The 19885-nt window shown below is 40.6% G+C and overlaps 1 protein-coding gene across 6 annotated transcripts in view; it reads right to left on the reverse strand.

Annotated features, from left to right (window-relative positions):
- Window positions 1-19885, reverse strand: part of sipa1l1 (signal-induced proliferation-associated 1 like 1) — a 99754-nt gene that overhangs the window by 25302 nt on the left and 54567 nt on the right. For 5 of the 6 annotated variants that reach the window (XM_037537802.1, XM_037537803.1, XM_037537801.1 and 2 more), the window contains exons 1-6: window positions 10550-12119; window positions 5460-5590; window positions 4594-4782; window positions 4218-4392; window positions 2544-2647; window positions 2291-2448 (exon numbers count right to left, since the gene is read on the reverse strand). In XM_037537802.1, the coding sequence (XP_037393699.1) occupies window positions 2291-2448; window positions 2544-2647; window positions 4218-4392; window positions 4594-4782; window positions 5460-5590; window positions 10550-12119 (2327 nt within the window). Of the gene's footprint in view, window positions 1-2290; window positions 2449-2543; window positions 2648-4217; window positions 4393-4593; window positions 4783-5459; window positions 5591-10549; window positions 12337-19885 lie in introns of those variants that run through there. The other variant, XM_017692575.2, reaches the window with a different exon arrangement.

The raw sequence follows: 19885 nt of genomic DNA on the forward strand, positions 1-19885 counted from the left end.
GGGGGCTGCGTCATTGTTCTGGCCTGACCCCTATGGCTTAAGTAGAGAGGCAAACTGGATTACATATCTAGAGTATAAATACACAGCGTGTGGGATGCTTTAGCGTCCGGGGTCTACAGTGAACACAGCCCACACAGAGGACAGCTTGGAAATACGCAAGTGTAGAAATAGCAAACGAGAGTTTGCATGCTCAACAAGCTTCGTCTCACTTGTGTTGCTTCTTTATAAAGAGGTTAACAGACTTTGATCGACTCAACATAACCACTCAGCACTGACAACCATTACATTTTCTAACCTTTACTACATAATGTTTCTTTCAATCTTTAAACATGCTTTGCATGTGGATTTGATTAAAGTTTCCCTAGAGCAAATTAAGGATCACAACTCAAAGTCACAGTTTAAGAACAGGCACAGTCCTTAAAACAGCAGGTGTGCACATAAAACATTAACAGCCTCTATAAACACCCAATACAGATCTGTAAGTCACTTAAGGAAATACTACTGCACAACAACTAATGACAACCGCAAACGTACCTGCTCAAGCTTCATGCACCTGACAAAGTAGATTAATATTAAAGCTTTCAAAAGTGATCCCCACTGAGGAGAAGACCTGAAATAAAATGGAGGACATGGATTCAGCCCCCAGATTTGATGGGTACACTGGGCGGGGGTACAGAGAAAGGAGGAGCAATGCTAACCATCAGATTGAACTGTATGCCATGCTTGGCCCCATTGAACTCTATTGGGGTGGGCGCAATTGGCAAGAGTGGCTAAGCAGCTCTCCAGTTTGTTGTGTCTCTCATTTGGGGCTTTGTTCTGGAGAGCTCGGTTTAGTGCAGGCTTCTGTAACTTCCCAACATCATCTCTGCACGTTTTGTTAACCAATGAGGCTGCCTGCTGGGAACAATTAACACAGTACACAATGAGGCGCATCAGCAATTAAAGCCTCCACAAGATCCACCGAGGCGAAACAGAGAAAGAAAGAGAAAAGAGAGAAAGGATGGAGAGGGCTCCTAGGTGGCTGAGGCGGGTTGCGTGCTATCGCAGAGGTTCAAATCCTGATGATGTCACCACTACAGAGGGACCAATAAAGCATAACTGGCCATGGCTTACTTCCTATCTCCTGTCCGTCTTCGGTGGTGCTGGCCAATCGTGGGTTTTTCTGTACAAAACTGGGCAGTTTCAAGCACAATCAGCTGCTATCCTACTATGTTGGAGCTTGAAAAATATCCAGTAGCCAGTTTCACATATCTCAGAAAAGTAAGGCTCTCTGTCACCAGATGGTTGATAAGATTCAGAGAGTAGGTGGGATTTGGCAATGACTACGATTATGGAGATAACTGAGCAGATAAACTGGACAAAAAGAAAGAAAGAAAAGTGGGAAAAAAAGTGCAAAATAAAAATAAAATACTAGGAACACAAATTCTTGACCAATAACTGTCAGTCATTGATTCTAACACTTGATAGTTAACAAGCAAGCTTACAATTCAGGACAAAACATCAAAATATCAGATTTTATATTTCAGACTGTTTAATGTACTTAAATGTACTGTTATTTGCTGGAAATGAAATTAAATTGAATTATGCTTTTAGCAGCATTGGTTAATTAAGGATAGTGTTGTTACAACAGTATAAACGTGATTTATCGTGCAGCCCTAAACAAAATAGAGACAGAATGGAAGGAATGAATGAGAAATAGTGTAATTCTGGCTCCATTTCCTCTAGTTCCTCCATGACATTTCTGCTGAGAGATCTAAAGCAAAAAACACTAACAGAATCTGACAGAGTAGAGCAAGGTCTGTAGAGCCGTGGTCAACGTCAAAAGAGTGAGAAGGAAAGAAACAAGCAACGATTTCCCCCCAATTGCCTCGACTCAATGCACCTTTAAAGAGCGCACAAAGTACAAAATCAACAAACTTTCCAGATAAACAGTCCACAGAGGTGGTGAGTGAAATTAAGCAAGCCTGACTTATTTGAAGTGGTTTAGAGTGGAACTCTCCAGGGAAATACACAGTCAGATCACAGCTGAAAGCTCAGCCATGGAGACCAAGAAGAGACACAGGGGAAAAGCTGAACATAAACTGACCACAAATCGCATAAAAATACACACCATGATCTAAAACAGGGCTCAAATTGTCCCACCGATGACACTTTAGCTCTGTTTCCACCCAAGAAACACTTTCAGGAACTCTAGGCATTTCCACCATCCAACTTCCAACTGCTCTTTAAGTCTTAAAAGCTACAGACCAACATTATAGGAAAGTACCTATACCTCAGTAATGAGACTTACCTGTAGCACGTGTTGTCAGAGCAGGGGCTGTGCACCTGCACCACCACAAAAACATGTTGAAAGTGAGAGCGGATGTTCTTAGGGCTGAATGCCTTTGCTCCAGGTTCTTGGAACACGATGGTGACAATGTCATTGCCAATGTGTCGCTTCCTTAGCAACTGCAGGGAACAAAACAAGCAAGCAAATTATTAATGTGTTCTAACATAACTGGAAATTAAGAACATCTGTTCATTATTTTCGGAGGGCTCCTTACCTGCTGTTTGTTGTTGGGCGTGTAGGGCAACATAGTAGAGACATGGAACATTATTTCATAGTCTTTGTAAGTGGTATATAAGGAATGTGTGCCAGTTGAGTCCGCTGCAACAGAAACAGCTTAAGTTACAAACAATCACCTCTCAACCACTGTAAAACTGTTCTTCCCTACAACTCTCTGATAACCCCTAGTCTGCCATCTGTTTAAGACAGAACAAGCTCTGACCACTTTGGCTCTGGAGTGAAATGTTAATACTTACATATGCAAAAACATTTTAGTATTTGTGTACTTCATCATAATGAAGAAGGCATGTGCAGCTTTGAATACAAAAATTAAATAAATCATATTACGGTGTCACTTATGCTTGACCGACAACCACAGTGGAAACACATTGGTTTCACAGTTTCAGGGACACTGAACAACAGAAGATCCGCTGAAGATCCTCTCCACTCCAGATGTAATAACACTTGAGAACAGGTCTTCCCATTCAATATGTAAAATATAGCAAAACAAGCAGACGGTAAAGTTCCTGCTAGGACAACGTTATCTATAGCCCCAAGTTTTTAAATGACTAAAAATTATACTTATTGGCCACTTTGTGAAATATATTTATTCAAAAGCACAAATAAAATATCAAGAAAAAAAAAAGGAACTTTTCTAGGTTGCTATGAACTTTTTCAGTGCATCACCGGGCAAACATCAACTGGTTTTACTCCAGTTGTTTTAATTATTGATAAAAAAAATTTAAAAATTTTAAAAAATCTTTCACTCTACCTAGCTGGCCTAATAAACCAATGCTTTACCAACTAGACTGAGATGAAAGTATTTTATTACCTTCATTAACACTTAATCAGGCTTCACTAACTGCTGTGGATGCAGGAGCGAAACTTACAAAAGTCAAAAGGGAAATGAAGCAGGAATGTCAGGCACTGAATGAAAGACTCGGATCAATGATCTACTTGCTAACATAACATTTTTTTTTTTTTTTTTTTTTTTTTTTTTTTTAAAAGACATTTCGTTGTTCTGCTAGAAAGGTGCACACCAACGATGAGGAGCCACAGCGCTGAAGAGAAGTTTATTCTCAGGATCCTCAAGATCCCAGTTTCCCTGAAACATGATCTTATAATCAGGGATGTGCATCATAGGCTTTTGATGCAGCCAAACATGGTGCAGAACAGCCAGCATCGGCTTAATGCATGAGTGGTACCCTGCACTGAGAAAACCAGGCAGCACAGAGCCAAAGGGAAGACAGACAGAGTGAAGGGGAAAATAACTGGACAGACACATGTAATATGGGCATCAGCAATGAAAAGTAAATGGCTTGAGCCTCAGCATTATTTGTGTTAGATAGTGAGAACAATTATTCTCTTGAGACAAACTTATTACCTTTTATTCTACTGGTCAAAATTAGTTGCAGTCAAAATTTAGAATTTTGCCTTTCTTAAAGTGACAGTTTTTTGTAAAAAAAAAAAAAAAAAAAAAAAAATCTAATTTTAGCCAGCTAAGACATATCCAATGTTTTTCACTACAGCTATGAGTTTAATGTAGCTACAAAGTTATGAAAGTGTACACTCCACCAATTAGTGTCAAGTCTGAATTATCACAAGACAAAAGGGGCAAACTGTAAATACATTTTTTTGGTACTTTTAGCCAGTCCACTACATCCAGACTCACTCTTGGTGTCCAGCTGGGCACGGTACTTGGTGAAACCCTTGAGGCGCACACGTTCTCCCAGCAGCTGCAGAAACTCCTCCAGTGCCGGACCGGCTGCTTCATTATTGTACATCTCCTCCTCAGTGCTTTGGCCAGCCAGACAGTACATCACCCCCACCTTCAGCTGGAAACTGAGCTGTAGGCCAGAGGAGATAGAAGCAAGCCATGAGAGCAGAGTGGTTCCTGTACTTGGCATATACTATTACTGGAATTATTAAGCAAAACTGTGCAAATTAACTGATAAGAATGTTAACATAACGTACAAATGTTAACCAAAACTTATGTCTCTGGAATGAATGCGTAACGGAAAGTGTGTGTGAAAGTGTGTGTTGGGTACCCCTTGTTCATCTAGTTTCATCAGCTGTTCCGTGACTTTGGGTGTGTTGAGAGCAAGCCGAAGGCAATGAGCATTGAGTTCGGGCACGAGGTATTCCAGCACTTCCTTTAGAGGCAGGCCTCGAGCCAAACCATGCTTAGAAGTAGAGGGCACGGCATCTTCCATAATAGAGCCTCTCAGAGTTGTCAACTACAGACGGTGAGATAAAAGAAAGCAGTGAGAGAGTTTGAGTTACATCATCAGTGAAAGGACAAAGACGCAGTAATAATCAGACTGAAATCAAAAGGAAGATATAGTCGCACAGAGATTGCAATAGACCACTTTTCTATCCTGCTGTTTAAAAGAACAGCACTCATATAAGGTCTAAACTGATGGACAAAAGTTTCTATAAAAAGCTAAATCCAGCCCCTTCCAACCCACCTGCATGTCTGGAAATAGCACAGTAAAGAACAACATGTAGGGCCATGCATTACACCAGGAGCAAAGCTATTAAGCTCCTTCAGACTGCATTTGAATCACAAGCAGCTTCTACAAACTAGAGTTCTCTATCAAGAGCTGTGTCTTCCTTTTTTCATTACAAGGATCTGAGCTCCAACAGTCCATCTAGAGCAGCTGTCAAAAGCTCCAAGTGATTAAGGGGCAGTGAAGTGATGGGGCAGTTAGGGCACAGCATGATCTGTGCTAAGCACTGGCAACTGGTTAGCTGTGCCTCTGAGCATGTTATATAAGACGGTGGTGGGCGTCAGACCTGGATCTCACCCACTGCTGGCTGTTGAAAAGCAACATGCAGACTAAGGATGCTACCAATTTGCATTCGGAGACTGGAAGGGACAGGGAGAAAGAATTTACGTGATCTGAGCCTTCACCTCGCTGGTTCTGAAGATGACTCGGTAATTGTACTGCGGGCCATGCTCTTTGTGATCCTCTAGCTTCTCTCGTCGAAGACTCACAGCCACTGGCCCCAGTGTTTCATCCACCCCCAAGTAATTCCAGTGCTCTGTGTGAACAAAAGAAAGATAGCAGACAGCTGTATTTTAACACAGAAGCATATCACAACATGCTTGAAGTCTCAACTTCTATGAAGTAAATATAAATGTCATATGACTGCACATTTTACTGTCAATTTTATTTTAAATTCTCAGTCGCCAAGAGACCTGAGATCATCATACAAAATGCTGCCATATGGAGTAGCGCTGCAAAATATATTGTTTGTTCATTATTGTGATATAAGCCTTTGCAATACTGATATCACAGAAGTCTGCAGTATTTAATTGAGCGCTCTATCATATAGAGCACTGTATTGTGTACTGTGAGCATGAGTACATAGAAATCACAGTTCTAATATGTGTGCTTTGGCAGCCGTTTCAATGAATCAATGCACTCTCATCATCTAACAAACTATTTATGGTCAATCACATTTTTAATATGTTGCAAGGTGTATTGCAATATGTTGCAAAATACTCATAATATTAGTATTATAGTGTTAATGTATAATATTGCAGCACTTTTACTAATATGTTACCATTTATCAGCATTTATTGGGCTCAACCTTCATTCACCATGGAATCAGTAACTAAAAGAAACTGTTTGATGACACAGTAGCTTCCATGTGTTTACCTTTCATTTTGACTACTTTTTCCACAGTCTAACTCTGTGCCAACGTCTACCCATTATCAGCTTTTCCCCTGTTTAAGGACAGACTGGGTCCCTATGACACCTCCACTGTGACATGTTTACCTGGTAGCATTGCAAAATACACAACAATGTGTCTACATGACAGTTTTATTCTTTGCAAAGCATATGACCAATAGTTCTAAAGATGATAAATAAACATTAATGTACACTACTTCACAAAAAATGTTTTAGATTGAGAGTAATGAATTTAGTGTGATGCTAATCATTCAAGTTCCCTCTTACTTGCAACTGCGAGAACACAAACAAAAATATTTTCTGGTAGTGTTAAATTTTACTTTGTGCAGAGATCTGGGTGAACTTGAACACCACTAAAGCTCAGAAGCATCAGCTAATAGAAAACGAGAGAGCAAGCAGTGGCGTCCTCTTTCTGAAAAGTACTCTATATAGTGACCACAGCTTAAACGTGAATAAAGATACCAAGTATCAAACACTTCAAACACTATTTGACTTCTAATGAAGCATCATGATTTTTTTTGCCATATCGTTATATCCCTAGCTCAACTCAGATCCTGTGTCACAGTTTGGTGATTTTCATGCTCAAAACACACCTCATTCAACTCATCTTTCAAACACTGGTTGTGGTAGATGTGTTTGAGTAGGGGACTGTCAAACCGTGTTGGACACCGCGCCTCCGGGACTGGAGCTGAACACTCCTGACGTACTGGCTTATACACTAAATGCTATATTATCTCAAGCGTGAATGCTTCTTTTAAGATGATGGTGGTGTTGAAGTTCCAGGAATTTTTACGCCTATGGCTGCTGTTTAGGGGCCAAGGCCGTTTTCATATTAGTTTTTTGTCAGAAACCAGAGTTTGGGGGTTTTTTTTGGTTGTTTTTTTTTTTTTTGTGACATTGTATCTTTCATCTGGTTTGACTGATTTCACACTGCAATGGCTAAACCACATCAGCTCACACAAGTGAGTGTTCGAAGACTTTGGCCAGAAATTTTACACAAATGCTTTACTTTTGAATTTGCAACCATTGGGGCCAAAAAATTGTTTCACAGTCAAAAAAAAAAAAAAAAAAAAAAAAAAAAAAAAAAAAAAAACACCTTACTGGATATCTGCTTCTTTATGACTGGTTAGTCAATTTGAATGTAAACAAAATCAGGTCGCTAATACAATACGTTTAATGATCCATGTGCCAAAATTCAAAGCTTTGCTGTAACTGTATTACTCTGCCTTTATCAGCAGCTTATGCTGCAGGAACAATGAGCATTTAAAAATGGCTCGGATGTGAAACAGGCAGATTACGCAGACAGCATAGCGCTGACATGCTGCTAAAAAAAGCAGTAAAGCATGCTCTGATTAGGATTTCCTTAGTTTGGTGAGGGTCATCACAAACGTGTGCCCACCACCACTGAGCTGAACCAGGGTTCATTTGGAAAAAAAAAAAACAAGACTGGCATTTTCAGGATGGCATACTTCAGATTAAAACAGTATTATAAAATATGCTTGTAAAGGATATACTCTAAAACCACAATATTCAATAAAACAATGAAAAGTACTGTGTGCCACCAAACTGCTAGCTAAAAGTGGATGCAATGCAATCTTACAACCCCAGCATTATGGAAGAGCGTGGCTTCTGAGGTGGTCGGTTAACTATGAAATGAGAAGGAGAATAAAGTGTGCCATTTACCAGAGATTTCATCATTAACAAAACAACCCAGAAGACACCACAGTTACCACATTAAGTAAATAAGCTAACCTGCTACCCACATTCAGCTGGAAACAAAGCACTAAACAGTGCTGATGCACACAGATTCCGCAAGAAACAGCTGAGCTGTCTTTGGTATTTAAAGCACTGCAAACGCTTAAAAGGTATTTGTGTGTGTTCTAAAGAGAAAATAATGAAACTGATAACGAATTTGGGCATTTCATTTGATTATTCTTCCTTAGTTTAGAGGTCATAACTGTACCACTGAATTTCACAGTCACTGAAAACGCATACTTAAATATGACAAGACAAGAGGATCCATTGCAATTAAGTATGTAGTAGTTACAAGGCTGGATTTTGATCACAATCTATTTTTAGTACCCATCACTGCTATGGGGTGAACAATCCCAACGAGCAGTAAAGCCAATGTATTACTTTTTTATCGTGGCTGATTTGTGGTACAATTTTATCAGATAAATAATGTGAGTAGTACGTGCACTCGCTATGTTTAAATGCTGCTGCTACACCTGTGCCGAAATGTCGTAGGACAATTATATGTGACTCATTGTGCTGAACTGCTATTTGCTTATTTCTTTCAATGTAGCACAAATTTCATGTTATTTAAATAGGCAACTGGTTTTTCATGTCTGCTTGGCCTGTTAGAGCAAACAAATGTTATTAGTATTAAAGTGTGTTTTGTGTTCATAGTCCACACAGCTTGTGTGTGGGGGGATTTAAAGAGCTAAAACAAAACAAAGGTTCATAAAAATCAGCACAAAACGCAGCCATCAGCAAGTTAAAATCTCTATGTCTTATATAATGAGCTGTTACAATTAAGTTTGTTTCAAAACCTGAAATATTTGAGGGTTTTCTATACATTAGACAACTGTTTGACATTCGATCATATTCTTCTTCATTTTTTTTTAGGGCCATCACTGTAGATGTTATAATTGCATCATTATTTCAAAGTTTAAAAACTTTTTTTTTTCTTAAATGTAAAAATTGTTTTGCCTTCATTAAATGAATCAAATGCTTTTTGCTGATGAAGTTGCTGGGAAGCACAACAGCATAAGAAAAGCCCTACTGCACAGCGCTTTTATTCAAAAATGCTTTGTCACGCTTCGTTAACAGGGGCTTTTATTTTGAAACAGTGCAGCATTGTGTAGAGAAACACATGCTGAATTTAACTTTTCCTTATGTCCCAACACTGTACCATGACTTGTTTCAAGTCCTTAAAACAAATACACTTGCCTGTAATGTTATCATTCATCATTATTAGAGTGTCCAGCAACATTAATAACATCAATAAGAACTAAGCCAATGAAAGCAACATGGCCACTTGGCTCTCCTGGATGATAAGATGCAGTCTTCTTAGCTGCAGTACTTCAGGACGTCAAAGTGTGTTTTAGTGACACACGGTACCATAGCTCTGCTTTAACATGACCGTTAACATCTCTATTGTTAACTTGATATGACATGCCCCCTCTCTTCTCTATTATAATGCTTACTGTTATTGAACCAAACAATGACTTGCTGTTTCTCTCCCTGTGAGTATTATAAGATTACAAAACTGAAACAGCCATTGTATCTGCACTAACTGCAGTGAAAACAGACACTATTTAGTATAAAGTTCCACTGGCAAGCTTTGAAAGGGCCTTTCCAAAACACCAAAGATGACAAAGATTAGATTGCCGGCCATAAAAGTGAGAAATTCCAACATTTCAACAATGATGTGCCCTTTACGCACTTACATAACGGAAACAAGGATTTCACCACACAAAGTATTGTGGAAAAATCAAATACCACCCTTCAATTATTTAAATTTCCAGTCAAAACAGAGAAAGCTTCAAAAAGAGAAAGCTTCTACGTACAAGTCATTCATTTTGCAGGAAATCTCTGAGGAGATAAGATATAATCCACATACACGATGAAGGGGAAAGTCAAAAGAAACTTGGAAGTGAGAAAACAAGCGTTTCCAAAATCGGAGTTCAGAAAATTATTTTAAAAATGGTACTCCTAAAAATGGCATTCCTAAAAAGCTTCTGGTATTCTCAGAACAATGGACTGAGCAGACCTCAACATCACTGAATGTGGTTTGGATTATTTAAAACATGAGAAGCAGAAAATGCGACAACTTTTAAGACTGAACTTTGTACGTGTAGAAAAATATCACTGCAGATTTTTTTGAAAAACAAAATGTAGGGAAAGTTGATATATTCATTGAGGCTTCTGTGTAGTTTTCTGCTGTTTTTTTTGCCAATGCTGAAAAATAAATAACAATTTTGACTGAAACATCAAATACACAAATCGTGAGCTCTGAGTTTTGCACAGTACTGCATTTCCCACGTGCTTCCTTAGAAGCACAGGGGCGACAGATAAATGCGTCAAACCTCGAGAATTTACAACAGGGATCTTTCCCAGGCTGCACATTCCTTCTAACGGATCAATAATGTGTCAAATGTCTTGGCCGCTTATTACATTCCTGATTCAACAACTGTGATAAATATCTGTAATTCAGTAAAACACCGCGATTCAAATGACTCCTTCAACTGAATGACAGTTAAAGTCTGGAAACTAGAAAAATGTTTCAAAAAGTGACACTCACCTCTCAAATAGAAGTATTTCCTGTAGTAATATGCCCCCAAGTCCACATGTTCTACAATATTGTTCTTTCCCCGCTCATGGTGAATGCTCTTGCCATCCTTGGGAGCTTCCAGCACTGCCACCCCTGCATTGCTGAAATGGGTGTTGGGAGCCACATCTGAGGATCCATCCTCATCCCTTGAGGAGCTGGAGGATCCGCTGCCAATACTGCCTTGCTTTGACGGGCTGATGTTCCTCTCGCCTTCACCACCTATCTCGTTGCGGAAGCAGGGGCAGCTGAGAACCAGATCATTACTTTTGTCATCACCTGAATCCAGCGATGGTCCATCCTTAACATTAAGTTCCTCTTGGCTGCCACAGGGAGAACCATAGGCCCCACTTTGGGTGGAGGAGAGGGAGGAGGAGGTGGAGGCTGAAGCTGCAGCAGCAGCCGAGGCTCCTGTGGTGGTGTTCTTCCTCTTGACAACACTTTGCCTGCTCTGGACAGCCTCGTTCAAGTCAAAGAGGACGCTCTGGACATCGTAGTGGGCAAATCCCTTCTGACAGACCCAAGGCTTGGGGGGAGGACCTGCATCATCAGATTTTCCGTCTTCTGCATCAGAACCAGCACGAGAAGAATCGCCCTCAGCTTTGACACTTCGTAACTTGCGGAATATGGACTCACCTCCAGTCTCAGACTTCGAGCGCCGCTTCAGGTGTTTCTCTCTCTCCTTTAGACGGCTTGCCGGACTTCCTCTTGGGGGTCCCAAAGGACCATCTGGTAAGTCGAGAGCCGTTTGCTTGTGAGCTACAGTAAGGAGTTCGCTCAGTTTCTCTGGAGCAGGGCTGCGCTGGTCAGGTGCATCTGTCTGGTAAGCTTTAAGCATGTCAAAGAAACTCTCTCCAGAGACCCCATGCTTGTCAATGGACGAGGTACTGCCGTACTCCCGGTGCATCGGGGTCCAGCCTGAGAACGACCAGCCCTCGTTGCCATCCCCATCCAGCTCACTGATTGTGATGTCGCTATTGCTGCGCTGTCTGATGCGGCGCATGCCCTTGCGTGGCGAGCCCAGATAGCCATCAGGGGACAGGAAGCGGTTGTCTTTGCCCTTGCTCTGCATCTTGTTCTTCAAAGTGTTCTGAATGTTTCGCAGCATGGAGGAATCCTGAGGGCTGATCAGGTGACCCAGCTTGGCGGAAAGGTTGCTCTGGGTGCTCTGTGGGGGGGTCGGTGAGTCGGTCTCCACAGTAATGTGCCACACCCCCCCACCCCCTCCTCCTCCACTTCCTCCACCACTCCCACCCCCACCCCCTCCTCCTCCACTTCCTCCCCCACTACCACCCCCACCCCCTCCTCCTCCACCACTTCCACCACCACTTCCACCATCTTTCCTTGGGGGCCAGTCTGCAACTCTTGCTCGAACTCCCATCTTGGGCACTCCAGGTGTGCATCCAGACAGGTGGGTGCTCTCACTGCGTGGGGGTGGTGCTCCACCATTGGGCAAGCGCAGGCGACGGGTGTAGAATTCATCTGTGGCGGGCACAGAGCCCCCCACGGAGCGCTCGGTCTGTGAACGTTTCAGACTGGTCATGGCAAGGTCAAGGAACAGAGCTCAGCACAAGGACATGCCTGCTGAGTGGTCAGAATAAGAAGCCCTGAAGAGCATGGGCTGTCATGAGGACAAAATGCAAAGAGGACGAAAGTCAGCAGTGTTCTCTTCTTGCTTTTCCTAAAGCTATTAAGATTGCATGGCGATGAAGCAGAATGATCAGACGTCCTCCTCCATCGCTTCTGAAGGGAGATTAATTCTGTAAGGGGAAAAAAGAGAAAGACCAAATCAGTATCGATGAATCAGAGAACAAACCAGAGAAAGAGTAGCTATACTGCTGTGATAAGCCACAATATTGACTAAAACTTAATTTCACTCATGCCCAAGGCGTATCTTGACAGTTAGAGGCCACACCATTAGTTGCCTGAAGCGAATAGGAACTATTTCCAGCTCAGATCAATCTGCCTCAAGCAAACTAACTACCTAGTTAGACAAACTGTACAGAACTAATGCTGCTATAACAGATTCTGTTGCAGCTATATTTATTTATTGAAGTACTACATTAAAATGGGTTATATCAGCATTTCCTAGTCCTCAACTATCCCCAGACTGTTTCTTCCATTCCCGACCCACCAGATTTGACTCCTAAGCAATTTAACAAAATCCTGATGAGCTTGTGCTAGAATGTGCGTACATAAAATGTGAAAGACCAGGAAACATTAGGTTAAGCCAATGAGTCTTAATGCAGCTTCCCCACTCAAAACCCTTCACTATATGCTTATGTACATAAAAGTGTGAAATCACCATGTTCTGGCATTCCACACACTTGTATACAATGTTTATGCACTCTACCTTGCCAAAGGGCAAAACTATACCGGATAAATAAATCAAAAGCTCCACTGCTGTGATCAGCCACTGCATTACAAACAACAGAGTCAATGACAACAGACAAGGTGAAGATTTGTTTTTTTACATGGTGTTGTAATGTGAACCAGCTGCTCATTTACTATAATACATATTATACATGGTGTATATTTCTCTTAATGGACAAGAAACTTGTAAGTATAAGAGGTAGAGGGTTACCTAGAGGGTTACAGCAGATCTGGTCATCTGGGAGAATACTATCTGTTGGACACTGTTTTTGATCAAGGGATTCAGATTCAATGACATGAGCTATTGTAGCTTTGAAGATCACCGTTTATTACAGCCAAGACTAGATGTACACAGAGGATGGCCATTAAGGTGGTGCAGTGTTTTAAGCCTACATACTATGCAATGCAGCAGGAGCGCCTTATGACAGATCTCATACGACAGTCAAGATAAGCTCTAAAATGTCAGTTTCCTGGCAACCATCTGCCAAGTGTTTTCTGCTGTAGAGCGGCAGTGCTGCCGGGTTAACCTTAATGAGAGAGAGAGAGAGAGAGAGAGAGAGAGAGAGAGAGAGAGAGAGAGAGAGAGAGAGAGAGAGAGAGAGAGAGAGAGAGAGAGAGAGAGAGAGAGCGAACATGATGGAGTGAGTGAGCAAGGAAGAAGAGAGGAAAAAAAAAAATATACAGCGAGCGACACACACACACACACACACACACACACACACACACACACACACACACACACACACACACAGACTTCATTTACCACCGACAAAAGACAACAACAACATGGGGTAAGAGGGCTGCACTACAACACTGAGGTCACATGGAACATCAGTTCAGGTCAGATTGAATTAACAGATGTGGACTCCTGCATTCCGGAGGCTCGAGGTAAAAGCGGTGTAGATTTAGCACAGGCCAAAAAAAACGAACACTATGCAATTTGCGTATGTAATTTACAGTACACTTGCCTCAAACCATGCAAAGTTGTTAAGTAATCTCAACAGACTCGTCTATGTAATTTCTGTCACTATGACATATTGATACCTACAAAACAGGACAAAAGTACAGACCGACAAATTACAACCTTCAAGATGGTCACTACTCCTGTTTTCAGCAATGCAAGATTCAGAAACTAAACTTCAAATTTACACAATTTATAGTTAAAATGCCCAATTACGTACTACTTTTTTTTCCCCAAAGTCAGGAAAACCTATATTTAACAGAAAAATTACACAAAAGCCCTGAACACCAAGTATAACATCGAGCCTAGTAGTATATAATTTGTGCACTCTTTACTTTGCACACCAACTGCCAAGTTAACTCTCTCATTAACAATCCATTCAACTATAAAACCAATCACTTACAGCAAAAACTGGATTTCACAACAACCACAACACCACTTAAACTTTGAGAGGACAACACAATGCTATGAATCTGAAAGGATGTCTTTTATAAACTGAGGTGTCTATATCCGTAATCTGAGAATATTTGGATTGTGAGACACATAAAATGCAACAAACTTTCAAAACTAACCCCTGCAGACTTCATTAAAAAAAAAAAAAAAACAACTTAATTTGACAAGTATATGTTAACTGAGACATGCACTTTAGAGAATGCTAATGTATAGAGCATAATCTGCTATTACTTGTTAGCTAGTAGTATTGTAGCTCCAGTGCCAAGTGTAAAATAGAATTTTTACCAAACTGTTACTTTAAAACAGAGTAAAAATAGCATCTGACTTCTGATTCAAGAAATGATACTCTGTCTCAATAATGACATCAATGGCTTTTATGAGAATGCTGACTAAACTAACCACATGCTTGACTTAAATCATGTCTGCAGTGGTGAGAAACATCATGCCTATGGAGAAACTTGACATCATATTCCTGTCACCGGGTCCCGGACTTCTCACTGGCTGAGAGGGTGTGATCAGAGGAGGGTGTGGCACACAGACACACACACAGACACACAGACACACACACACACACACACAGACACCCCCTGCAGAAACAGACAAACACACATTCATCCTCCAAGAGAAAATGAGGTCATGGGAATTTCCATTCCTAGAAAGGAAAAAGGAAGACTCTCTCTCACCCTCTCTCTCTCTCTCCAATGTGTTTTTGGAGGTTGAGCTGCAGGTGCTTCAGTCAAGATGAGCATAAATTTGGGTGTTAGTCATCCGCAGCTGCCAAATTATAGCCCTAAGACTGACAGATGGGGCTAGCGCTGGCTGACACATTCCATGTAACCGGCTAATGAGAAAGAGGTAACTATGACAGGTTCCGTGAGAAACACAATGAGCAAAGTAGATATGACTAGCACACAGAGGACAACACAGACCATGTGCACAAACCTATAACTAGAAACAGAGGTGAAAAGGCTTGGACTATTTGGTGTCTCCTTGAAAAAGCGGTAAGACATCATAAGTGTCTGAGGAGATCAAGTGTAATTAATGTTACAGTATGAACTGTTCTGGTGGACTAAGCATGTGGTTCAGTGAAAAATCTACACTCGCCTCAGATGTAGTCAATTCGCAAAGACATATTTAGCATCCAAATTTGCTTCTTTAGTTTAGCCCAGGAGCTACGGGGCTACCATCACTAACCAACACTAGACGTTTGTTTTTTCAGTTTTTTATTATTAAAAATTAACTAAAACTATTAATCCTGAATTTCTGAAGATGTATATTTATAGAAACAGAAACTGTGATCATAATATAGATAATATGCATAAGGAAGTTGGATTTTGACAACACTTGTTATCTAAACTGGCTGCCCACAGTGTTTAGTTACGCAGTGAAGTTTGGTTCATTTTAATAGTTTTTAATAGTAACAGTAAACCACATTGTGCCCTAAACAGATTGACAAGTCTGTCCAACCTTACTGACTACATGGACGTGGCTTAAGGGGGTTGAGAGAGGTCTGGGGGATGCATTTCTGACTTCTGGTTTATATGTCCAGGAGACTAAACTAAGGAATCAAATCCTACATCCTCAACTACATCTGAAGTTGAAATGGAAGCACACAATTTTCCACGTACATCTCTTTGACCAGGGTTCCAAACTATTTTGATTGAACTGAAGCAAATGCTATCCAAAAAAATAGACCTGCTGGTAAGTTTAATTGCTGTTCTGGAGCAACTTTCCAATTCACAAACAGTGCAATTTAAAGTTTACAGGTCTGTGTCAATACCAATACAACTGCCAAGTGAAAGTATTTACACACAGCCTGTATGAAAGGAATAGAATTGACCTTTTGGCTGGTATAGTGTAGTGGGCAACACCTCTGCCTTCTAAGCTGTAGACTGGGGTTCAATCCCCACCTGGGTAAACACCCTACACTACACCAATAAGAGTCCTTGGGCAAGACTCCCAACACTATGTTCACCTACCTGTGTGAAATGATCAAACTGTAAGTCGCTCTGCATAAGAGCGTCTGCCAAATGCCGTAAATGTAAATGTTCTAAACACTAGAACAATATTGGGAACGTTCTCTTTGGGCTGATGTTCAAAAATTCAGAGCAAACCAGTTTCTGAGCCCCAGAGTAGCAGTATTCAAAGTGTTAGTCATCTGTATAGGTTAGTTGTGCAACTCACAACAGAAACAGGAATAAACCCTAACTGAAAAAAGTTACAAAACAGGGCAAAGCTGTCCTTAGTTCCATCTCCCCTCTCCCCTCTATCTCTCTCAGATACAGAGAGACCAAGATAAAGGCGTGAGAAGAGCTGGTCCAAACAGAGAGCGATTGTAATGGACCTGAGCACGTAATGGAGTCTAAAAAAGGAACTGCAGGCATTCAGAGTGCAGAGAAAGGGTGTCTAAAGAGAGAGTGAATATTGCTGTGGACAAGCAGAGGTGGGCTGAACTTCCATGGCATCTTTATGAAAAACCTGGAGGAATACATTTAAAAAAAAAAAAAAAAAAAAAAAAAAAAAAAAAAAAAACACCCTGGTGTAGAACAATGTGTATAATTGTAGCCTCTCATGCAATGAAGTACAGTTAGATAAACATTGGCCTCCAATTATAATCACTGACTATACATTTACAGGGAGCATGTCCTGTTACTTACGAATGTTTGAAAGCTCAAATGCACAGCCAGACTTTTTAATTACTTTGCAGGCATTTAAAAACTAAAAGGTACTAGGGCTGCCACTATTGATTGTAACGAGTAAGCGACCAGTTGCTCACTATGATCACTAAAGTAACCACAGTTTTATGCAATAATAAATCAGTCTTTAAAAAGGTTTTAAAATGCTTTACTGGAAAAGATAAACCAGAAGAACTTTAAAAAGACTTCACAAAAAAATGCACAGTATAGTGCAAAAGTCCACATTTACTTGTACTTAATGACCAACTGAAAATTAAGTAAAGATTCATTTTTCAGGGGATATTTCTGATTTCAATCTTGCTTCAGGTCCACACACACACACACACACACACACACACACACACACGTTTCTGTCCATTCTTCCATGGAGAGAATGCAACCCCATGCTATGAGTCTGAAAGGATGTGTACCTGTCAATAAGCCCTACCTAGGAAACAGAGGAAAAAGAGGAAAATGTCTGTGTTCTCTGAACAATGAACTGACCACTCCAAAGTCCAGACGTCAACATCTATGAATGTGTTTGCAATTATTTCGAATGTGAGAAGCAAAAAAAAAAAAAAAAATGCAACCAACTTCTAAGACTGAACACTGTAGGTGTGGAAAATTTTCCCTGAGATTTCTTTGAAAAGCTGAAAGCAAGTCTCCTGAAAAAGAGTGCAAGCTGTAATAAAGGCAAAGAGAGGGCGCACTAAAAACTGAAATTTGGAATTTCACATAATTTGATTAAATATTATGTTCAGTTGTTGGGGCTTCTGTGTAATGTTCTGTTATATACGGTTTCTGATTTTTTCCTGATGGTGAAAAATGAATAACTTGCTCTTAATAGCAGTTCTGACTAGAAAATCAATAGTCTGTCACTTTTGCACAGTACTGTAGCTACAAAATATCACATGGTTAAAAAATAAATAAATAAATAAAAATCATAAATCGTGATCACTGTGTTGTTTCTTGCAAAAGTACGCAATTTTGTGGTCTCAGAAACTTTCAACTAATCAAGTTTATCGAGAAAGTAAATCCCACAAGAGCATTTTTATATCAAGTTTAAAAGTGGCAGCTATCAATCATGACCGCCCTAGCCAACAAGCATTTGCTATCGTCATATTACAACAGCGTACTGGTTTATCGAAAATACCAGAAGACTAATAAGCTCTTTCTTAGAAGCACGGTGACTGCTTCGTGCCAATAATGAAGCCAAACTCTCTTCACACCTGCAGGGCTGGGACACCTGCAGTGGGAGGTGTTGGGACTGGGACGCGTTTGGCTCCCGTGTTCCCTCCACATGCCTCTACTGTCCCACAGCCACATGATTCAAGCCCAGACGGTGACTCACAACTGAAGACAGAAACTAAGAGTAGACTGTGTCAGTGCCGTATTCCCTCATTCCATATTTCTTCCAGTAACACACTACCGATTTCAAGGGCAATACACAAAGAACATAGAAGGAACTTCATTCCCTCTGAACATGCAAAAGGAGAAACTTACAATTCAGCACAGTGTGTCAAGGATTTTCTACTATTTTATACTTTGGCTTGTGTCGCTCAGAAGAGCCTCGAGGAGAGACCACATTGTGCTCCAATAGTGAAGACAGGCCGATGCCACACGGTTTGTGTAATGAAGTTAAGACACAATGAAAACTGAGCTGTTGCCCATAATGAAGATATGTACTGTCTAGCCACAGGGTCAGTGACTCAGCCACCAGTTATGAAATTGCTTCTGTAAGGATTCAGCTGTGATCACAATTCATTCACATTACCACAAAAGAAAAGTTAAAGGCTCATAAATGACAGAAAAGTTCAGTGTGTGTCATATAGTCACTATTCAGATGGGGAGTCAGGATATCATTAAAAAAGACCAATATTTACTGTACTAAGTCAAAATGACCAAGATTAAGAAAACATGCTAAGTTAAAATACTGCATTCTCCAAAAGCATGCCTTCTATGCTACAGCAGTATGTTCTACTCAAAAAGTTCCACAGAGGAGCAGAAAGTCCTTTTGCATTTTGGCCTGTGATCCCGCCCTCTGCCTATTTTGACACCTCAAGTTGCCGGATATATAAAACAAATGGGCAAGCAAACACTGTGCTGCAGCCCTGGAAGCAAGCAAACAAATTGGATCCAGATCTAAAAAGCTTCAAGCATCCTTCTAACACGCTCTATGACCAGAGACATAGCAAAACACAAGAACATACTGCCGAGGCATTTGAAAGATGGAGGCAGCTTATAGCCCCGAAGGTCTTTAAGACAGATGTCAAGTTTGCTAACTTTAACTAAACTAAACCTAACTAGCTCATCTGTCACAGCTATTAATAAGGACAGGCATTTTAAGTCATTTCAACATTAGAATATTCACATTTACACTCTGTGGTCTATGGGCAGCTGGATTATCAAGGCAGATGAGATGGTAGTCTGCTTTCTATTTGCCAGCTTTTGTTCAAATTTTCTTGTTTCACTTTAAATGCTGCAGCAGTTATATTCTGCCATCTAAAGGTACCAAAGCGAGTATTTGGCAGTGAGTATTTTCCGAGCAGCAGGCTTTTTTTTTTTGGGATAATGGACTTTGCTTTGGTGGCCATATATAGCCACCCATGACAAAAATCCACATGAGCCATGTTAGCTAGCAGTGTTAGCTACCAAATACAGCCAACACAGAGAGAAAAATCTGCAAATTTGCAAACAATAAAACATGGCAAACATATACATTAGCTGATCAACTTTCACCACGTTTGTCAAGTTTAACACTGAGTCAGGGGAGGAGGGGGCAGGATGGCAGATGGGTCTTAAATATTCTGAATTTGGACTTCAATACCCAAACACTTTACGTCAGTA

Source organism: Pygocentrus nattereri, chromosome 4, assembly GCF_015220715.1.
Source record: "Pygocentrus nattereri isolate fPygNat1 chromosome 4, fPygNat1.pri, whole genome shotgun sequence".
Taxonomy (NCBI): Eukaryota; Metazoa; Chordata; class Actinopteri; order Characiformes; family Serrasalmidae; genus Pygocentrus; species Pygocentrus nattereri.